This window comes from Pseudorca crassidens, chromosome 19 (genome assembly GCF_039906515.1).
Source record: "Pseudorca crassidens isolate mPseCra1 chromosome 19, mPseCra1.hap1, whole genome shotgun sequence".
Taxonomy (NCBI): Eukaryota; Metazoa; Chordata; class Mammalia; order Artiodactyla; family Delphinidae; genus Pseudorca; species Pseudorca crassidens.
This window is the reverse complement of record NC_090314.1, coordinates 18053680-18072228: the sequence shown is the minus strand read 5'-3', so window position 1 is coordinate 18072228 and position 18549 is coordinate 18053680. Positions and strand designations below refer to the sequence as shown.

General features: G+C 40.5%; 1 protein-coding gene and 1 pseudogene across 1 annotated transcript in view; one reads left to right on the top strand and one right to left on the bottom strand.

Moving 5' to 3' along the window:
• NUFIP2 (nuclear FMR1 interacting protein 2) overlaps positions 1-7603 on the bottom strand; it is a 28935-nt gene extending 21332 nt beyond the window's left edge. Inside the window, exons 1-2 of the mRNA XM_067715578.1 lie at positions 7224-7603; positions 358-2082 (exon numbers count right to left, since the gene is read on the bottom strand). Of these exons, the coding sequence (XP_067571679.1) occupies positions 358-2082; positions 7224-7503 (2005 nt within the window). The 5' untranslated portion in view covers positions 7504-7603. The remainder of the gene's footprint in view (positions 1-357; positions 2083-7223) is intronic.
• A 5206-nt stretch (positions 7604-12809) lies between these two features.
• LOC137212571 (small ribosomal subunit protein eS1-like) lies at positions 12810-13579 on the top strand (annotated as a pseudogene).
• Positions 13580-18549: the final 4970 nt, after the last annotated feature.

Genomic DNA, 18549 nt, shown 5'->3' with positions numbered 1-18549 from the left:
CTCACTAATAAAGCAGCATATGATATAAAAAGCAAAGGAGAGGCAACACCTGTTCAAAGAAAAAATTTAATATTCCTTGAACAAAAGGCAGGAGGTCAATTATCCTTGTCTATATAAAAAGAAACACTTTTAAGTTGGAAAAGTGAACATTCCTTCTAAACCTTAACCATACTGTTTTCAAAGACCCTGAATTAGAGTCTGATATCAGCTGCTTATCAACATTGTTATTCTCAACTAAGCTCTGGAATTCTTAAAGAATCTCATAGTAGCTTCCAAATTTCACTCTTAATACAACAGGCAATAAATGTACATTAAAATGACCAGTAAGAACCTTCATATAGGAAACAAATAAGTTACCTTTAGTGTGATATACAATAGCAGCCCTCAGGTCAAAAGAACCCCAGCTATCATTCCTTTCTAGGCCTCTCTGGTATCTCTGTTCTTTGGCGGAGCCTAACAAAGTGTTCGTAGGAGACGCCAGAGGATTTTGATTTTCTATCTCATAGTCCTTTGAGAGAAACACTAAAGCACCTTGACTACTGGTGTCTGCTTTTTGCAGGTCACCTATATGACTGGGTTCCAAGGATAAGGCTCCACTCTCACTAGTAGTCCCAGATTTTAGAAAGTTACCCAGAACTTGAGGACTAGTCCGTTTTTCCAGCTCATAAGCCTTGGGAAACACAGGATGCTCAGTTCCTGAGGGGATTATTTCAGCACCCTGTGAAACCAAAGTGGCAGGATATTCCCCTTGAAATGTCACCTCCATCACTTTATGATCTGATGACTTCCCAATAACAGTCTCAGGGCCAGCACTGGGCTCATTGATAAATGATAAACCCCACTGATTCTGGAAGATATCCCCCAGGTTTTGCTGATCTGTCTGAGAGGGTAGATCCACTTGTGCTGTGCTCAACAGCACAGTTTGCATATTTGAAGGGTAGATAAAAAGGCTGGACTTAATTTGTTCAACAGCTGCTGAAGTCAGACTCATGTCTTGGAGAACTGAATCAGTCCCAGAAGAGATGGGTGTTAGAGTATTAGCAGCAGTAGTTAGCAGTGGCTGACCCCCAGGAGAATACACACTTGCATCAGTCCCTGCTAAAACTGGCCCATTAGAGAAGCTGGCCGAAGTAACAGATTTCAGCGCTGACATAGGGACCTGGGATAATCGACTTGAAGACTGGGTCTGAGTTTCCCCAGTAGATGACGAAGAGGATGAAGATGAAGATGGTGACACGGAAGAGTTCTGTACAGTTTTGTTGAGGTTTTCCTTAACTTTGCTTGCATAACTTATTTTAGGAACTATTTTAGCACTGCTATTGTCCACTGGAAAAACTGGGGGTGGTTTAAATAGGGTCCACGAGTCCTCTTTGGAGGCAACAGCAGAAGTATGCTTTCCTTTGGGCCGATCATCAAACTTTTTGCTGCTTACACCAGGCTTAATATCAGAGCTTTTCCTCAGCATATCACCCACAGCAGGTTTTCCTCGACTTGGTCCTCCAGGCCCAGTTTCATACTTCCAAATGGGCTTTGAACCATCTACTCGATTTCCCTTTTGTTCACTGTAGTCAGGCTTGAAAGTTTCAAGTCCCTGTTTTAAGGTTGGGACATTGGTCTCTTGTTGCATTATTTTGTCCTGCACTAAATTAAGGTTTTCACAACCCTTGGCACTATTGCGCCTAGCTTTCCTTTTTTTAGGAGTGGTATATCCGCTCTCAGATCCACTACCATCATTATCTGCTCCTTTGCCCATATAACCATTAGCAATATAGCCAGAATTATTTGTTACAACACCATTTGGAATTGCTACGGTATCAGTCTTGTCTACAGATTGGTTCTCTCCGGATTTATTTTCATAAGACTTCCCATTCTTTTTGTCCATACTGTTTTTCTGAATGAAATTCCTGGTTTTAATTCCTGCTTTCCCAAAGGTGCTGGACTTTACAGTCTGCTTCAGATTAGTGTCTACAACTTGTTGGTTGCCATTGAGGACCCTGGAAATAGGGTTGGTGGCTTCATCAGAACCCAGGTTCTTTAAAGATATTTCTCTTTCTCCAGCATTACCATTTAGTTCACCATAACCTAGGGAAAAAAAGGTTAAAAAAATTACAATATGTACATAACACTTAACAACTATTCATTTACAACGTACTAGACACTATGACTTCAGCTTTATGTTATTATTTCATAACTATGAGAAAACACTTGTCAGTCCCATTTCACAGATTAGGAAGTTTACTAAGCAAGAGACAGAACTGACCTGGTATCAAACCAGAGTCTAAGGTCAGAAAGAAGATGACATCTTAAGCATAATATCTCTCACCTAACAGGATCAACCTTCCCATCATTCTCACCAGGCTGTTATAAAATTTCCTTTATAGGGACTTCCCTGGTGGTCCAGGGGTTAAGACTCCATGCTCCCAATGCAAGGGGCCCAGGTTCAATCCCTGGTGGGGGAACTAAGATCCCACATACCATAACTAAACACTGCGCGCTGCAATGAAGACCCAGTGCAGCCTAAATAAATAAATAAACAATTTAAATATAAACAAGTAAGTAAAATTTTTTTACAATTAAGAACAGAGCTACCTTCTGGGAAAAATCAAGTTATACTGATACAGTAAATCTAAGTATTACAACAAAATTAAAGATTCCACTTCTATGAAACCATACATGGCTGGTGGTCACCATAAGCAGTTCCTATTGCATTCTGTGAAACAAAAATCTAACACTTGTGAACTTTTTCAAAAGTGGTCTTGGGCTTCCCTGGTGGCGCAGTGGTTAAGAGTCCGCCCGCCGATGCAGGGGACACGGGTTCGTGCCCCGGTCCGGGAAGATCCCACATGCCACGGAGCGGCTAGGCCCGTGAGCCATGGCCGCTGAGCCTGCGCACCCGGAGCCTGTGCCCCGCAACGGGAGAGGCCACAACAGTGAGAGGCCCATGTACCGCAAAAAAAAAAAAAAAAAAAGTGGTCTTAAATTCATTGACACTTCCCAGACATTAAATCATACTACTACTGTATGAAACCCAAGCACCTATGTACTAACTCTTATAGATACATTTTCTTCATTTTATATTTGGGTAAACAGACTCTCAGAGAAATTAAGGGACTTGCCCAAGTCACAAAGTGGAAGAACTGGAAAGCTGAACTCCAGTCTGTCTGGAACATGGTTTCCCATCACTATGTCATACTGCCTAACCAAATGATTCAGTAAGATACTAACAAAACTACAATGAAAGGTATCTAATTTGAAAAAGTGTTATGGTATTCAAGTTTAATTTAAGAACTTCAGTCACCAGAATCAGCTTATTACTATAGGTGATTCAGCCGGGTCAACAACTTTTCTCACTTCCTTACTAGTAAAATAGCATTACAACTTATCTACCTTACTGTGAAATGTTCCCTAAAGCATCTTGAGGTCAAGTCATTAGATACATGATCTAAGAGAAGGATGGATACAGACACACACTCACACTCATTTAAGGCAGCTTTTCAGGGGGTGGGGGGGAAGTCCAATAGTATTTAGTATTCCTAGTATTTAGTATTCCAAAAGGAATAAATAATTTGTCACTCTCATTCATTCTCTTGGGCCTTTAGCCTGTCAAGGCTAAAAGGCACATGAGCTTGTATTTTCTTGTTTTGAGATTTGTTTTAATTTCCAATATGGTAAATATCAACAGACATAATCCACATCAAAAGTTCTTTGTATACTTTAAGAGTAGAAGGGACACTAAGATTTTTTCTAAGGCCTGAGAACCATTGTTTTAAAAGAACTTGATGTGAAACAGAACAAACTGAGAAGATTCACAACACTGTTTACTATAATTTTAAGTCACTCCACATCAGAGAAATGAGCAAATTATATTATATAAACTTTCAGGAAATAACTTAAGAAAACATACTTAAGGCATAATCATTCTTGAGATATAGTGGCACAGAACTTGTTTCATGAGAGAATATATTTTGTAGAAGTTCTTAACTTCTGTAAAGGTACATTTTATTTTTTGGCTGGCTAAAAAAGCTATGATAGCCAATCAAATCAAACTTTTGGTGGAAAAATTCTATGAAACAGCAGAGATCACTGCTTAGGATGTTTTCTAAAAGGTTCTTATTTTTCTCTAGAAAAGCAGAAATTTTGACAGAGACTCTCAACGGTTTTTAACAGATACAAGTTTACCAGTGCACAACTCTAGACCAATGAGAACTATATATACCATTTAACATACTAACAGGCTAAAACAAAGGCTTGTACCCTTGGGCCAATTAGTCATAACTTTTCAGATCTCAAACATAAGCAGTCTTAAACACAAAAATAAATAAATAATCCAAAGTCCAAACTAGCTGGACCAAAGCCAAGACTTTAAAATAAAATTTTTCCTATTTAATGGCTCTGATATCAGAAATCACCAACTTAAAAACCACCCAGAAGCCACTATACTTCCACCCCCCAAGTTTTAACAACAAAAAATATTTCTCATTTAACGATATAAAAATTTTCCCATGGCAACTTTGTTGGTTGCAAAAAGTCTGTCGAAGAGACATTTTCTTTTAAAAATTTAGATATTGAAAGAAAAGGTAAACACTATAGAATTACTGAGAGAAATCAAAAGTCTCCAAGTGCTTTTATTATTTAGGGTTGCCATGCTAAAGCACCTAACCCTACTTCAAAAGGACTCAGCAGAACTGGAGTTCTGATAAATCTAGCTTTTGGATTAGTATCTGAAATTACCGAATGAATTTGCATTTGTCCCTCTCTTGCTCCCTCTTCTGGATAAAGAAAAATTGTTACTCTTTACAGGTTTATGGGTAATGGGTCATAAAAGCCCACCTCCACACGTTACAGGCACATTTCAAAAATCCTCACAAGTTTTCTTAATAAATTAGCACTATGCATGCTGAAGCAACAGTGGTGTGACCAGGCCACACAAGAAAAGCTGCTCACCCCAATTGTTTACATTCTCTCAGAACTGCTAAACCCAGTTTCCCCTATTTATTCCCTTTCAGGATAAGACAAACTATTATAATTTGAAGGATGCCACCTTGAATGGTTCAGGGGCTGCCCCCATAAGTAGAGAGGAGTCCTGCAGGAGTATATTAATACGTGACAGACAAAACTGAATTTTCCAATCTGAACTGTAATACTGCCTTATAGTCCAAGTAACCATAGTAAGATTTTTTTCACCTGAAGTTGAAAAAAACCTAACGTTAAAAAGATCTAGTATTATACAGTTTCTAACAGTTTTTAAACTGTTCCAAATCCTTAGGATTAAATACTCAACAAATTTAATGTTCATTTCTACTGCACACCATCAGTCCCTACCACCCCCCAAAATGGAAAAGCTGACATTCCAATTTCACTCTTCAAGTACTATTAAATCTGCAATAGAAAAGCAGTTTTTCTCCAGCTCTCAGTAACTGCTTATATCAAATTTGACACGCAGGATTTAACATTCATTCTCCTACCGTTTCAACTTATAAAGAACCATTATTTTTTTTAATCTGCGTGGTTATAAACTTTTAAGTTCATTTCTTTTCAAATGTTTTCTAAAATGACTTTTGCCCTCAATTTAACATTTGTTAAAAAGAAGAGTTTGGGGATCCATATCGGTTTTAAAATCGGAAAACACCTTTCCTTTCTAACATGGAAAAAAAGTCTCCTCCCAGGCAAGATGGTAGTGCACCAACCTCATGGATGAGCCACCTCGGTTCACCCTTAAGGGCAAGAAAAAGGGGTCAAAAAAACGTCGCCCTCTCTACCATTCAATCGAACATTTTTCTAATCTCTCTCCTCAAAACCTCTGCCCAAGCCCGGAAAATAAATGTTGGGGTGGTTGGAGAGAGATAGAACAAGCTTTTTTTTTGTAAAAATGAGCTGCTAGAAGGAAAGGGCCCAAGTGAAAGCCTGAGAGGCGGAGTCGTGAGCGAACCTGGCAGGAGACGAGGTTCCTGTGGCAGAGAAACTCGTGACCGGGGAGCCTGGTTCCCGCTGGGTACCCCACCCGGTCTTCAGGCACCGCCTCTACCCAAAATGTATCCCTCCCGCCCCCCCGCCCAAGCCCTCCTGCCCCAGTAGCGCTCGCGGCCGCCGCCCGCGGCCTCCTTCTCCCTCAGCCCCGCTTCGAGGCCGGCTCCCCGCCCCGACCGCCCGCGCCTCCCGCCGCACCCGGGAGCGGGAAATGCGGCCGCCAGCACGCGGGGCCCGGCGCAGGCCGCTCCCCTCGTGGCCGCTTCCCTCCCCCACCCCAACCGCCCCCGCCCCTCACCCCAGGGACCCGCCCGGGGCCGCGCGGCCGCCACCGGGTTACACAACCCGGCCGGCGACGGGGGGAGGGGCGGCCGCGGGCCGGGGGCGGCGGCGCCCCCGCAGGGCGGGAAGCGAGGTGACGCCGAGGGGGATCCCCAGCCACCCGGCTCGGCCGCGCCGTGCGCCCCTCGACACTGTTCCCCCTCCGCTCTTCAGTGGGCCGGAGTCGGTGACAGGAATCGGCTTCCAACATGGCGGACAGGAAGCGGCCCCGCGAGGAGGAGAGAACATTCCAGCCGCGCCGGCTTTGGGGGGAGCGGGCCCGGGGCGCCGGCCTCGGGGGGAGCCGCGGGGATAGACTGCGAGGTGCGGTGCCCGAAAGGGGCGTCTAGGGGTGGAAATGACCCGAGAGTCGAGGGGTCCCAACCGCCCCCCCAGACGGGGAACCCCAAGGCCACAGGTGGGCTTGGGGTGGCGGGTGAGGGAGGACACTTCCTCAACTCTGCCCCCCTACCCTCTCATCGCCGTACGCAAAAGGGTCTCGCGACGCCACCCGAGTCGGAATTCGCTAGGCCTTCCTGAGTTACACCCGAAGGACTTTCCTGGGGGGGCGAGGTTCACCCCCAACTCAGGGCCCCCAAATTAGGGTCCCTCCGGGGCCGCAAGAAAGTAAACGAGAAAGGAATATAAGCCTAGACTTCCAAGGCCGACCCTCCGGGTCTCCCTCCAGTCCGGGCCGGGAAGGTCACACTGGCCTGGTTGGGCCTCTCCCATGCTGAGGAGAAGAGGGCGCTGCAAACCCCGAGGCCCAGCCCGAGCTTTCGGAGAATGAAAGGGGGCTTCCCCAGACCCGCAGGACACGGACACACACGCACACACACCCTGACCCCGTCCGCGTTTCCCCGATCCAGCCCCACCCCCATCTCCCCTACCCCCCACCTCCATCCCCCTTCCCCCATTCGTCCTCCCTCCCGGACCTGTTTTCTTCTTCGGCGTTTCCTGGTGCTGCTGGAGGGCGTGTTTCTGCTCATGTTTCAGCGGCTTTGGCTGGGCCTTGGGGCTGCCCTCGGCTCCATGCTGCAGGTATTGGTGAGGCTGCTGGTGATGGTGGTGGTGATGGTGGTTGTGGCTGTGGTTGTAGAAATAATAATGGTGGTGGTGGTGCGACTGCTGCTGCTGTTGCTGCTGGGGGTGATGGTGCGGATGGTGGTGGCTGTGATGGTGCTGAGGCTGTGGCTGGCTGGGCTTCTCCTCCATTGAAAGCGGCTGGGACTCTCTAGCTGAGGCTGCGGGCTGCTGCACCGTCAGGATCTGAGACTGCTTCTCAGGGCTCACTCAGTATATCTGAGCGCGTCTCGCAAGCGCACTGGTTAACCGAGCGATTCTGCGAGATTGGCAGCCGCACCCCAGCAATCAGGAGCCACGCTGTGCCTCTGGCCCCGCCCCTAGCCCAAATCCTCTTTCCTTCCCCTTAGCCACTGCCTGCTGGCCAACGCCACTTACCCTATGCAACCTTACAGGGCCGGGCCTTCAACGTCAGCACTATGGCTCTCTCTTCTGTCGCTTTCTCTCCTTCACTGCGCAGTCTGCGAACAGCACTTTCTACACTTCTCGCCCGCAAGCTAGCTCATGTTGAGGGCAGCAGATTCCACTGGCGATTCCAGTGGCTCTGGGAGCCATCTGTTGGTTTTGCATCTCCTAGAATCTATTGGCTTTTTTTTTTTTCTTTCTAAATCCTTTTCCGGGTAACCAGAGGGGAAGCTCAATTCCCTTAACCCTGAGACCACTAAAGGGGCAATACAAAAAGAGGAAATAAATACATTTTTAAAAATACAAGAGCTTCGCAATCCAGTAGATCATTTTGTATTCTGGATTCATTTTGCTTTGTATTCATATGCTAATCTCTTCCTTTCCACGAAGGGATTATAGGATTCCACAATGGGGTATCTGTGTAATTTTCTAAAAGAGCACAAAGGGTTTAAATCATTGTTTCTTTGTAGTTGGAGGCAAGGGAGAGTGGGAGGAATGAAAATCTAAAATCTACACTGAAGTAGGTTTTTTTGTTTTGTTTTGTTTTGTTTTAACGCTGCAGGTGAGGTCAACTGTGGAACTAAGAAGGGTTTTAGAATGTGAAGAGTTTCAAGAGAGAAAGAGGGTGAAAGAGCACTTTAAAAGTTAAGTTAAAAAATTTTTTTTGCATATATGGAAAATATTGGAATTTAAAGAAATACTCGGTTGCATTTTCTAATATTGATTTAACTTATCCTGCATTATCACATCACAGCCTGATTTTTAAATGTTTAGTCAGGTCAGTGGTTACTCAGGAAGGAAGAAAACGGTTGTGATGGGGGCACAGGGGTGCACTCTGATAATATTTTATTTCTTGACCTAGTTGGTGATTACACATATATTTGCTGTATAATTATTTCTTAAACTGAATATGTATGTATGTATAATACATTTTTCTCAATGTATGTTATACACTGGATTTTTTAAAATTTACCATAAAATATATAAGATTTACTATTTTACTCCTTTTTAAGTATGCAGTCCGGTGTCAGTAAGCACACTCACACTGTTACGCAACCATCACCACTGTCCATCTCCAGAACTTTTCATCATCAGAAAATGAAACTCTGTACCCATTAAACAATAACTCCCTGTTCCTTCCTCCCCCCCATGCCCTGGTAACCGTTATTTTATTTTCTATCTCTATGATACCTCATATAAGTGGAATCATACAATATTTGTCCTTTTGTGTCTGGCTTATTTCACTTAGCGTAATGTCTTCAAGGTTCATCCATGCTGTGGTATGTATCAATATCAGAATTTCCTTCCTTTTTAAGGCTGAATAATATTCCATTGTATGCATATGCCACATTTTGTTTTTCCATTCATTCAGCAATGGACATGTGGATTGCTTCCTCAGTGTATATTTTACAATTTTTAAAAGTGGCTTGAATTCCTACAGCAGGACAATGTTAAAGGAACAAGAAGCTTAAAAGAAAAAGTTTGTGCTTTGAAATCAATGAATATCAGCACAAAAGCATAATTAAAAGGTAAAAGTCTTTTTCCAAGAGCAAATGTCACTGAATTCAGACAACCATGTCCGGACTTGACTTGTTCTTTATAGTGAGGATTTGCGTTGCCTTGCGGAATTTTAAAGAAAGACCCCTTTGGGTGGTGGAGGAGTAAATTTACCCCATTTTGAGAGCTAAAACCCTAATAATAACACGTTGTGACAGATAAGTCCTTGCTGTTGAATAGTATTGCACCACTTTCCCATCTATTAAAGAAATAAAAGTGTTTATGGAATTTAGGATTATATTGATAGGGCTTTATATTCTTTTGCTGACTTGGGACGTTTGGTTGAAAATCAAGAATCCCTGAGTCATAACTTCTCTTTCTACATTTTCCACATTATAGTTGCAGGCAAACCAAAAGCACTCACTCCGAGTTTCTGACTTTTCAAACCTTGGCCTGCCTTAGTTTCTTCACACACAGTCATATGAAGTTTAGGAAACTAAGCCTTGCTCTCAGATGCTCTAGTTACTATGAATGTCGCTGTAGTAGTATGTAGTAGTATGGAGAAAGACTTGTGATATAATGTAGGAAAAAAATGCAGACTATCAAATTATATGTACAGTAAGATCATAATCTTATAAAAACATGAATCTTTATTTATTTATTTATTTTGGCCGCGCCGCGCGGCTTGTGGGAATAACTATGGAACGATAACAGTAGAATGTGTATCTTTTCTTCCTCCTGATTTTTCTCAAATAGTTTTATGTAAAACATATTTTGAGATTTGCCATGTATTTGAAAATAATAATGCCATAATACCAACCCCCCTTGAAAAGAGAATAATTGGGGGACTTCCCTGGTGGGCCAGTGGCTAAGACTGTGCTCTCAGTGCAGGGGCTCTGGGGTCGATCCCTGGTCAGGGAACTAGATTCCACATGCTACAACTAAGAGTTTGCATGCCGCAACTAAAGATCCCACGTGCTGCAACTAAGACACAGCACAGCCAAATAAATAATTAAATTTAAAAAAAAGAGAATAATTGGGTCTACTTATTTCAAGCATTTTTATATTTTAAATGAAGCCTGCATTAAGGAAAAAAACACAACAAGAAAATATAGCATAAGTCTGGAGAAATTATGGGTGCTATTTTTTTTCTTTTCTCTATTCTCCAAATGTTCTGTTATGTAGTTACTATTTTTCATAATAACATTATTTATTTTTTTATTTTTTGCGGTACGCGGGCCTCTCACTGTTGTAGACTCTCCCGTTGCGGAGCACAGGCTCCGGACGCGCAGGCTCAGCGGCCATGGCTCACGGGCCCAGCCGCTCCGCGGCATGTGGGTTCTTCCCGGACCAGGGCACGAACCCGTGTCCCCTGCATTGGCAGGCGGACTCTCAACCACTGCACCACCAGGGAAGCCCCATAATAACATTATTTTTAAAAATTAAAATAATAAAAAATTGAATCTGCACAATCCTTAAAACTCATTTTACACCATATTTTACCTACAGTCAATGTACAAAGTTGTAATGGAGAGACAGGAGGTTCCCATATAAGGTAGGCTAATGTTTTAACTATCACTGTAATCATAATACCTAATCTTTATGGAGCATTTATGATGTGTCAGGAACTGTACCAACTATTTTATCTTTGTTTTCATTTGCAATTCTTTGAGATAGAGATTAAGCCCATTCTACAGATGAGAAATTTGAGACCTGAAGAAGTTAAGAGACTTGTTTATAATTTAAAAGCCACCAAGTTTATGGTGGGGCCTGAAGTAGATTCCAGGTCAGCTGGATAGAAAGAATTTCTAACACTGTCAAAGTGTGATGTACATTTCTAAAATTTTAGTAAACCTCTAAAAAACATTCAAGCTGTATCATAACCACCATGAAGGTGGTATCTGGTTACCAACAGAGGCATAAGTACTATGCAGCTAATGAAGGTTCAGGGCCACTCAATGCACAGGCCCCTCCAAGCCCTGGAGGGGCCCTAGAAATGGTCTCTTGAAAGAGATATTTTTTCACTGTTTTGTAAAAAATTTTTTTAAGTAACATATTTTTGTAATTTTTTCCTTAATGAGGGCCTCCCTGCAAAACCTGGATTCACCCCTGTTAATAGTCATTTTTAACAGTCATTTGGGAATCTGACTCAGAAGTGTTGTAACTTCAATATGTCCTTTAAAAGGTTCTGGTCATTTTATAACACAGAAAAATGTTATGCTATAACTCAAGGGCAAAGAGCAAAATAAACTATATGTATACATTATGATTGCATATAAAATATGAATTAAAGGATTGTGAGGGAACTTGAAAATGAAAGCAATAAAATCTTTTTATTCATTTGTTCATTCGCAAATATTTATTAGGTACTTTTTATGTACCAGATCTTATGCTTTTTGTTATTTGGGGTTTTTAAAAAATCTGTTTCTCTTATTGATAGAGTTTTAGAACTTGGGTGAATACATTTGCAACACTGTCTTAATTATCAGATGAAAGTCACTTTTCACACACCTGTACTCTTACACTTTGTCTACTTTGACAGCTTAAGAGATACAGAGATAGTTAATTCTCTGGACCTCAGTTTTCTCCTCTCTAAAATATGGAGAATGGGCAAAGTAGCCTCCAAATTTCTTTCTATTCTAACATTCCTTAATCACTATCACTGCTCTTTCTTTCCATATTACTCCTTTATTTCATTATAATAGACGCTACAGCAGCAGAAGTGTAACTGATAAAAATCTAGCTTTTCAACTGTAACAGTTGACTATAACTTTAGAAATTATAATCAGAAACAGAATTATGTAGTTTTATATAAATGGAAATTGGCTCCCTGATGATAGTTCCAGTTTCAAACGAGGCAAATCATTGGTAACATCCACTGTTTTATTTTGGCAGGGAAAGAATTTTATTCATGTATATTTCCTTTAGATCTTAATATTTTTGTCTTGAGACACTATCTTCAAAAAACTTTCAAAGGAATTGAATGGAGGTATGGGTAAATTAGGTTAGTCTTTTAACAACAAATATGATGTCTTTTCTAAATATGAAAGTTTTTTAAATGACATTTTTCCTTTATGAAAAGCATTATGGGAACAAGTTTGAGGGAGAAACTATAGCAGAGTGGTATGAGTATAAATTTTGTAGTCAGACAGAACTGGGATGGAATCTCTATTCTGAAACTGCTTAGCTTTGTGACCCTGTGTGAGCAAATTATTTAACCTCTCTAAGCCTTAGTTTACTTATCTGAAAAATAGAAGTAATATTAGTGCCTAACTCACAAGGTATAGTGAAAGTCAAATTAGATAATGTAAATAAAGTTGTTGGGTATAGTGTTTATAACATTAGTAAGTGGTACTAGGTATTAAATATTAGTGATACTAAATTATTAAATATTAATACATAAAATTTCAGATATAATATTTCATTAAGGAAACTGAGTTTCAGAAAAATCAATTAGCAAGTTAACCAAGAATAGAATATTTTCCCAATTTTTAAAAAAATAAGCAAATAGCCCTTTTGGCCCTCTGAGCAGCACCATGGCAGTGGGCAAGAACAAGTGCTTATGAAAAGTGGCAAAAAGTTTGCCAAGAAGAAAGTGGTTAATCCATTCTCTATGAAAGATTGGTATGATGTGAAAGTACCAGCTATGTTCAGTATATGAAACATTGGAAAAACACTAGTCAGGAAAACTCAAGGAATCAAAATTGCATCTGATGGCCTCAAGGGTCATGTTTTTAAAGTGAGCCTTGCTCATCTGCAGAATAATGAAGGTGCATTTAGAAAATCCAAGCTAATTACTGAGGATGTTCAGGGCAAAAACTGCCTGACCAACTCCCATGGCATGGATTGTACCTGTGATAAACTGTGCTCCAGAATGGTCAAAAAATGGCAGGCCATGATCGAATCTCATGCTGATGTCAAGACTACCAATGGTTATTTGCTTCATCTAATTCTGTGTTGATTTTACTAAAAAACACAATAGTCAGAAATCCAGAAGATGTTGGGAATCATGACCCGAGAGGTGCAGACAAATAACTTAAAAAAAGTGGTCAATAAATTGATTCCAGACAGCACTGGGAAAGACATAGAAAAGGCTTTGCCAGTCTTTTTATCCTCTCTCTGATGTCTTTGTTAGACAAGTAAAAATCCTAAGAAGCAAAAATTTGAATTGGGTAAACTAATGGAGTTTCATGGTGAAGGTAGTAGTTTTGGAAAAGCTGCTGGGGATGAGTTGAATGCTAGAGTTGAATGAGCTTATGGATATGAGCCACCAATCCAAGAATCTGTTTATAATTCAGACATTTAATGGTGACAATAAAAAGTCTTATTTGTGATGTTTAAAAAAAATAGAATAGGCAACTGCTGTCAACTAAAATCAATAGTGCATTCAGTAGCAGTCCTCTCTGAGTAGCAGGTTCAAAGTTGACTTTCACTTTCTTCTTTTTTGCTTCTCTATTTTTTCATTGTACATTTAACATTTATACTTTTTGTTTAAAAAAAGTATTTTAAAAAAATGAATGAATTTAACATCTAACTCTCCTGTGAACATTAATCCAAAAGAAAAAAAGACCAACAGAATCAGTATGCCATTTTGGATTCCTTTCTGAGTCTTCAGTAGACAAAATGAATTTATGTATGAATGAATCAATAAATATTTAGTTGTCAGTGTGTATAATACTCAGTTTGTTGGAGTCCATAGTTAGATGCATCTAGAAGTTAGATAAAATGTCACTCCCTGGGAATAAAACTAGTAAGACTCAACATAAACTGGATGAAATTAACCACTACTAGGGAATCTAGTCAGTGTGATTAGAATGCCTAAGAAGCTATTAAAATAAATAGTGTAACCATGGAAACTACTGTTATAGTTTTTATTCAATTTTATTTCCCTCCTTATTGTCTTTTAGTGTTTTTAAATTAGTATTTCAAAAGTTATATGATTGCTGTTGTGTTAGTTATTATTGCTGTGTAACAATTTACCCCAAACCTTACTGCTTAAAACAACAAACGTTTACTATCTCACAGCCTCTGAGGGTTAGGAATCCAGGTGCTGCATACCTGGGTGCCTCTGGTGAGCATCTGCTTCCAAGCTCACTCATGTGGTTGATGGTGGGACTCAGTTCCTGGTGAGATGTTGGAGTGAAGACCTCAGTTCCTCACTGGTCATTAGCCAGAGGCCTGTCTATAGGGCAGCCCACAACATGGCAATTGTCTTTCCTCAGAGTGAGCAATAGAACAAGAGGGAGCTCTCAAGGTGAAGCCACAGTCTTTTTGTAACCTAATCTCAGAAGTGAAATCATCATTTCTGCTACATTCTATTCGTTAAAAGTGAATACACACCTACACACAAGGGGAGGGGAATCACAGGAGGGTATGAATACTATACTTTCATTAGAGGGATCATTGAAGGTTATCTCAGAGCCTGCCTACTGCAGGTATAAAACCATTTATTAAACTTCTGCTTGCTCATATGTCATCACCTAGCTACATTCTGAATATAATCCCATATTATATATGACTTGTTTATAAGGAGAGTACACTAATCAACACACATAAGTTCATCATTTATTAAATTAATAAATATTTTTAAACACTTGAATTTTGTCACTTGCCAGCCTTGTGAGTGTGGCTAGTGTGATTCAGTCTTCCTAACGCTGATAAGTATATGAACCTAAACTTGTGACCAGGCCCAGGATTGTAGTCTTGCCTTGAGAGGGCCCACCTGAACTACCACAAGGCCTCCTTATGCAATAGGAATGGCAATATAAAACACCTACATGGCTAGTCAGGTTAACTTAACTTGGGTTAAGTTACTTGGCTGTAAGCAAACTTGGATGTAAGAAACATTTCTCCTAACACAGCATCAAATTCTACAGTGACAGCTCTATTAAAACATACACCTATTTACCTCAAGAACTGGGTAACTTAATATCTCAGTCTAATATCTACTTTCAGCTTACAGAAAGATAATCTGATACACACTCTCAAAATCCTTAGTTACATCTTTTCACATAATTTAATATTTAATAATTTAATATTTACTCTTTTACTGTATAAGGTAATAGTCACAGGTTCCAGTGTTTGGGATATGGATGTATCTTTTTGAGGGCCATCATTCAGCCCACGACAGGGCCGTTGTCTGCAAAGAATTTTTAAATAATAGTAAAATTGGCTAAATGTCAGTTCACTTTTTATTATCACCCTATGCAGGCAATTTTAAACAGAGTCAATGATAAAATACTCCCCATGGGGGCAGACCACTTCCAACACCTTCCCCCGCTCTCAGTGTGCCCGTACTGAATATTCCAATATGAGCTATTCAGCCTGGCTTAACTTTTCACAGTCAGATTCTGCAAAAAACAATTTGGTGTTTCATCGATAGCCAGGCACATCCCCTAATCTTGGTATGACTGACCCCTCATCCTTCAGGAATCAAGTAAATGTCACTTACCCAAGGAAAATTTCCCTAAAGACCCTTTCTAAACCCAAAGTGCCATACCACCCCTCCCACTTATTTCCTGGATCTGTTTGTTTCTTTCATAGCACTTGTCACACTTTGCAGTTATTTTATTTGTAGGTTAATTTTTCCCCATCTCCTTTGCTTGTTTGTAAGGTGCAAGTCTTGTCTATCTTGTTCTCTGAGTTATCCCCAGAACCTAGCACAGGGCCTGGCACATGGTAGATGTTCAAAACACGTGTATTTTCATTGCATTCTCAGCTTGTGTGCTACCAGTAAAACACATTGGCTCAACATTGAACAAACTTGTCTTTCTTCATCTCACGTCCATTACCCCAAAAGAAATAGCCACTTGTTGTTTAGGACTGGTGACATAGAGAACCATTTATCTCCATAATTCAGAAACACCTTCAATTTCATGGATCTTAGTAGAATTGTTTCTCCTGATCCAAACTCCAACTCGGACATGACCATGAATGTTTTATCCTGAAAATTCACAGAGATATTGTAAGGCCTCATCACAAAATAAAATATAAGTATGGCATTAACATTGTGAAGGGGGACCTATACATTTTGCCAGGCATCACACTAGAAATGACACGAGTCTAGTCTGTACCTTAAACTTAGCAAGTTCCAAAGATAAATCATCAATTTCCTCTCCTAACCATATGCTCCTCTTAATTTCCTTCAGCATTTCTCTTAGTGGCACAACTATTCACCTGGCTAGTTCTCCATGCTCAGTCTTCAGCTCTCCTTTCTTCTCCCTTTACTCTGTCTTCCTAGGAGATCTCACCCATCTCCAAGTCTAAAATATTATCCCAGGACTTCCCTGGTGGCGCAGTGGTTGAGAATCCACCTGCCAATGCAGGGGACATGGGTTCAATCCCTGGTCCGGGGGGATCTCACATGCCGCAGAGCAACTAAGCCCATGTGCCACAACTGCTGAGCCTCCACGCCTAGAGCCCATGCTCCGCAACGGGAGAGGCCCCTGCTCACTGCAGCTGGAGAAGGCCGGCACACAGCAACAAAGACCCAACACAGCCAAAAATAAATAATTAGTAAATAAATAAATTCATAAAATAATAAATAAATAAAATATCATCCCTACAGTGTTATTTCTAATATATGTCCTCAGTCCTCTCCTCTGAGCTCCAGACTCTCAATTGCCTACTTGTTCTATCTTAGATACATCGCAGGCATTTCAGATTTATCATACCCAAACGCAAAACTGGTTTTTCTTCTAACCTCTTTCTCTCTGATCTTCTCAGTCTGCAATGACACTACTATTCACCAGTGGCTTAATCCAGAAACCTGGGAGTCTTCTGGGACCCCCCTCTTTCTCTCATCCCCCACAATTATTTCATTCACAAGTCCTATCAGCTATACCCACAAATATATGCAAATTGTGATGACTTCTTTACATCTCCACTACCTCCTAGTCTAAGCTATTGGTCTCTACTTTCATGGCATTCCTCGCCAAACTCATTTCATGTCACCCTCTCCTCAACCATTGTGTTACAACCATTCACTGTATCTTTCAGTTCTCTGTACAAGTCAAGCCTTAGCACATTCTGTTTCTTCTGCTGTAATGCTTCTCCCCGGCTCTTTCCAAAGCATGTTGCTTCTCATTTTAAAACTTAATGTAAGTGTCACTTCAAAGACTCTTTTCCTCCCTGCCCTATGTAGTAAGTAGATCTCTCCACTTCTACTCTTTTTTTTAAAGATCGAAGTATAGTTAATTTACAATGTTGTGCTAGTTTCTGGTGTACAGAAAAAGTGATTCTTTTTCATATTCTTTTTCATTATGGTTTATTACAAGATATTGAATATAGTTCCCTGTGCTATACAATAGGGCCTTGTTTATTTTATATACAGTAATTTGTATCTGCTAATCCTGAAGTCCTAATTTATCCCTTCCCCCCCTTCCCTCTTTGGTAACCATAAGTTTGTTTTCTAAGTCTGTGAGTCTGTTTCTGTTTTGTAAATAAGTTCATTTGTGTCACATTTTAGATTCCACATATAAGTGATGTCATAGGATATTTGTCTTTCTCTGTCTGACTCACTTCACTTAGTATGATAATCTCTAGGTCCATCCATGTTGCTGCAAATGGCATTATTTCATTCTTTTTTATGACTAATATTCCATTGTATATATATGCCACATCTTCTTTATCCATTCATCTGTCGATGGACATTTAGGTTGCTTCTGTGTCTTGCCTATTGTAAATAGTGCTGCTATGAACACTGGGGTGTGTGTATCTTGTTGAATTAGAGTTTTCTCCAGATATATGCCCAGGAGTAGGATTGCAGCATCATATGGCAACTCTATTTTTAGTTTTTTAAGGAAACTCCATACTGTTTTCCAAAGTGGCTGCACCAATTTACATTCCATTTAGCAGTGTAGGAGGGTTCCCTTTTCTCCACACCCTCCCCAGCATTTATTTGTAGACTTCTTAATGATGGCCATTATAACTGGTGTGAAGTGGTACCTCATTGTAGGTTTGATTTGCATTTCTCTAATAATTAGTGATGTTGAGCATCTTTCCATGTGACTATTGGCCATCTGTATGTCTTCTTTGGAGAAATGTCTATTTAAGTCTTCTGCCCATTTGTTGATTGGGTTGTTTGTTTGTTTTTGTTTTTTTATTGAGTCACATGAGCTGTTTATATATTTTGGAAGTTAAGCTCTTGTCGGTCACATCATTTGCCAATATTTTCTTCCAGTCCATAGGTTGTCTTTTCATTTTGTTTATGGTTTCCTTTGCTCTGCAAAAGCTTATAAGTTTGATTAGGTCCCATTTGTTTATTTTAACTTTTAT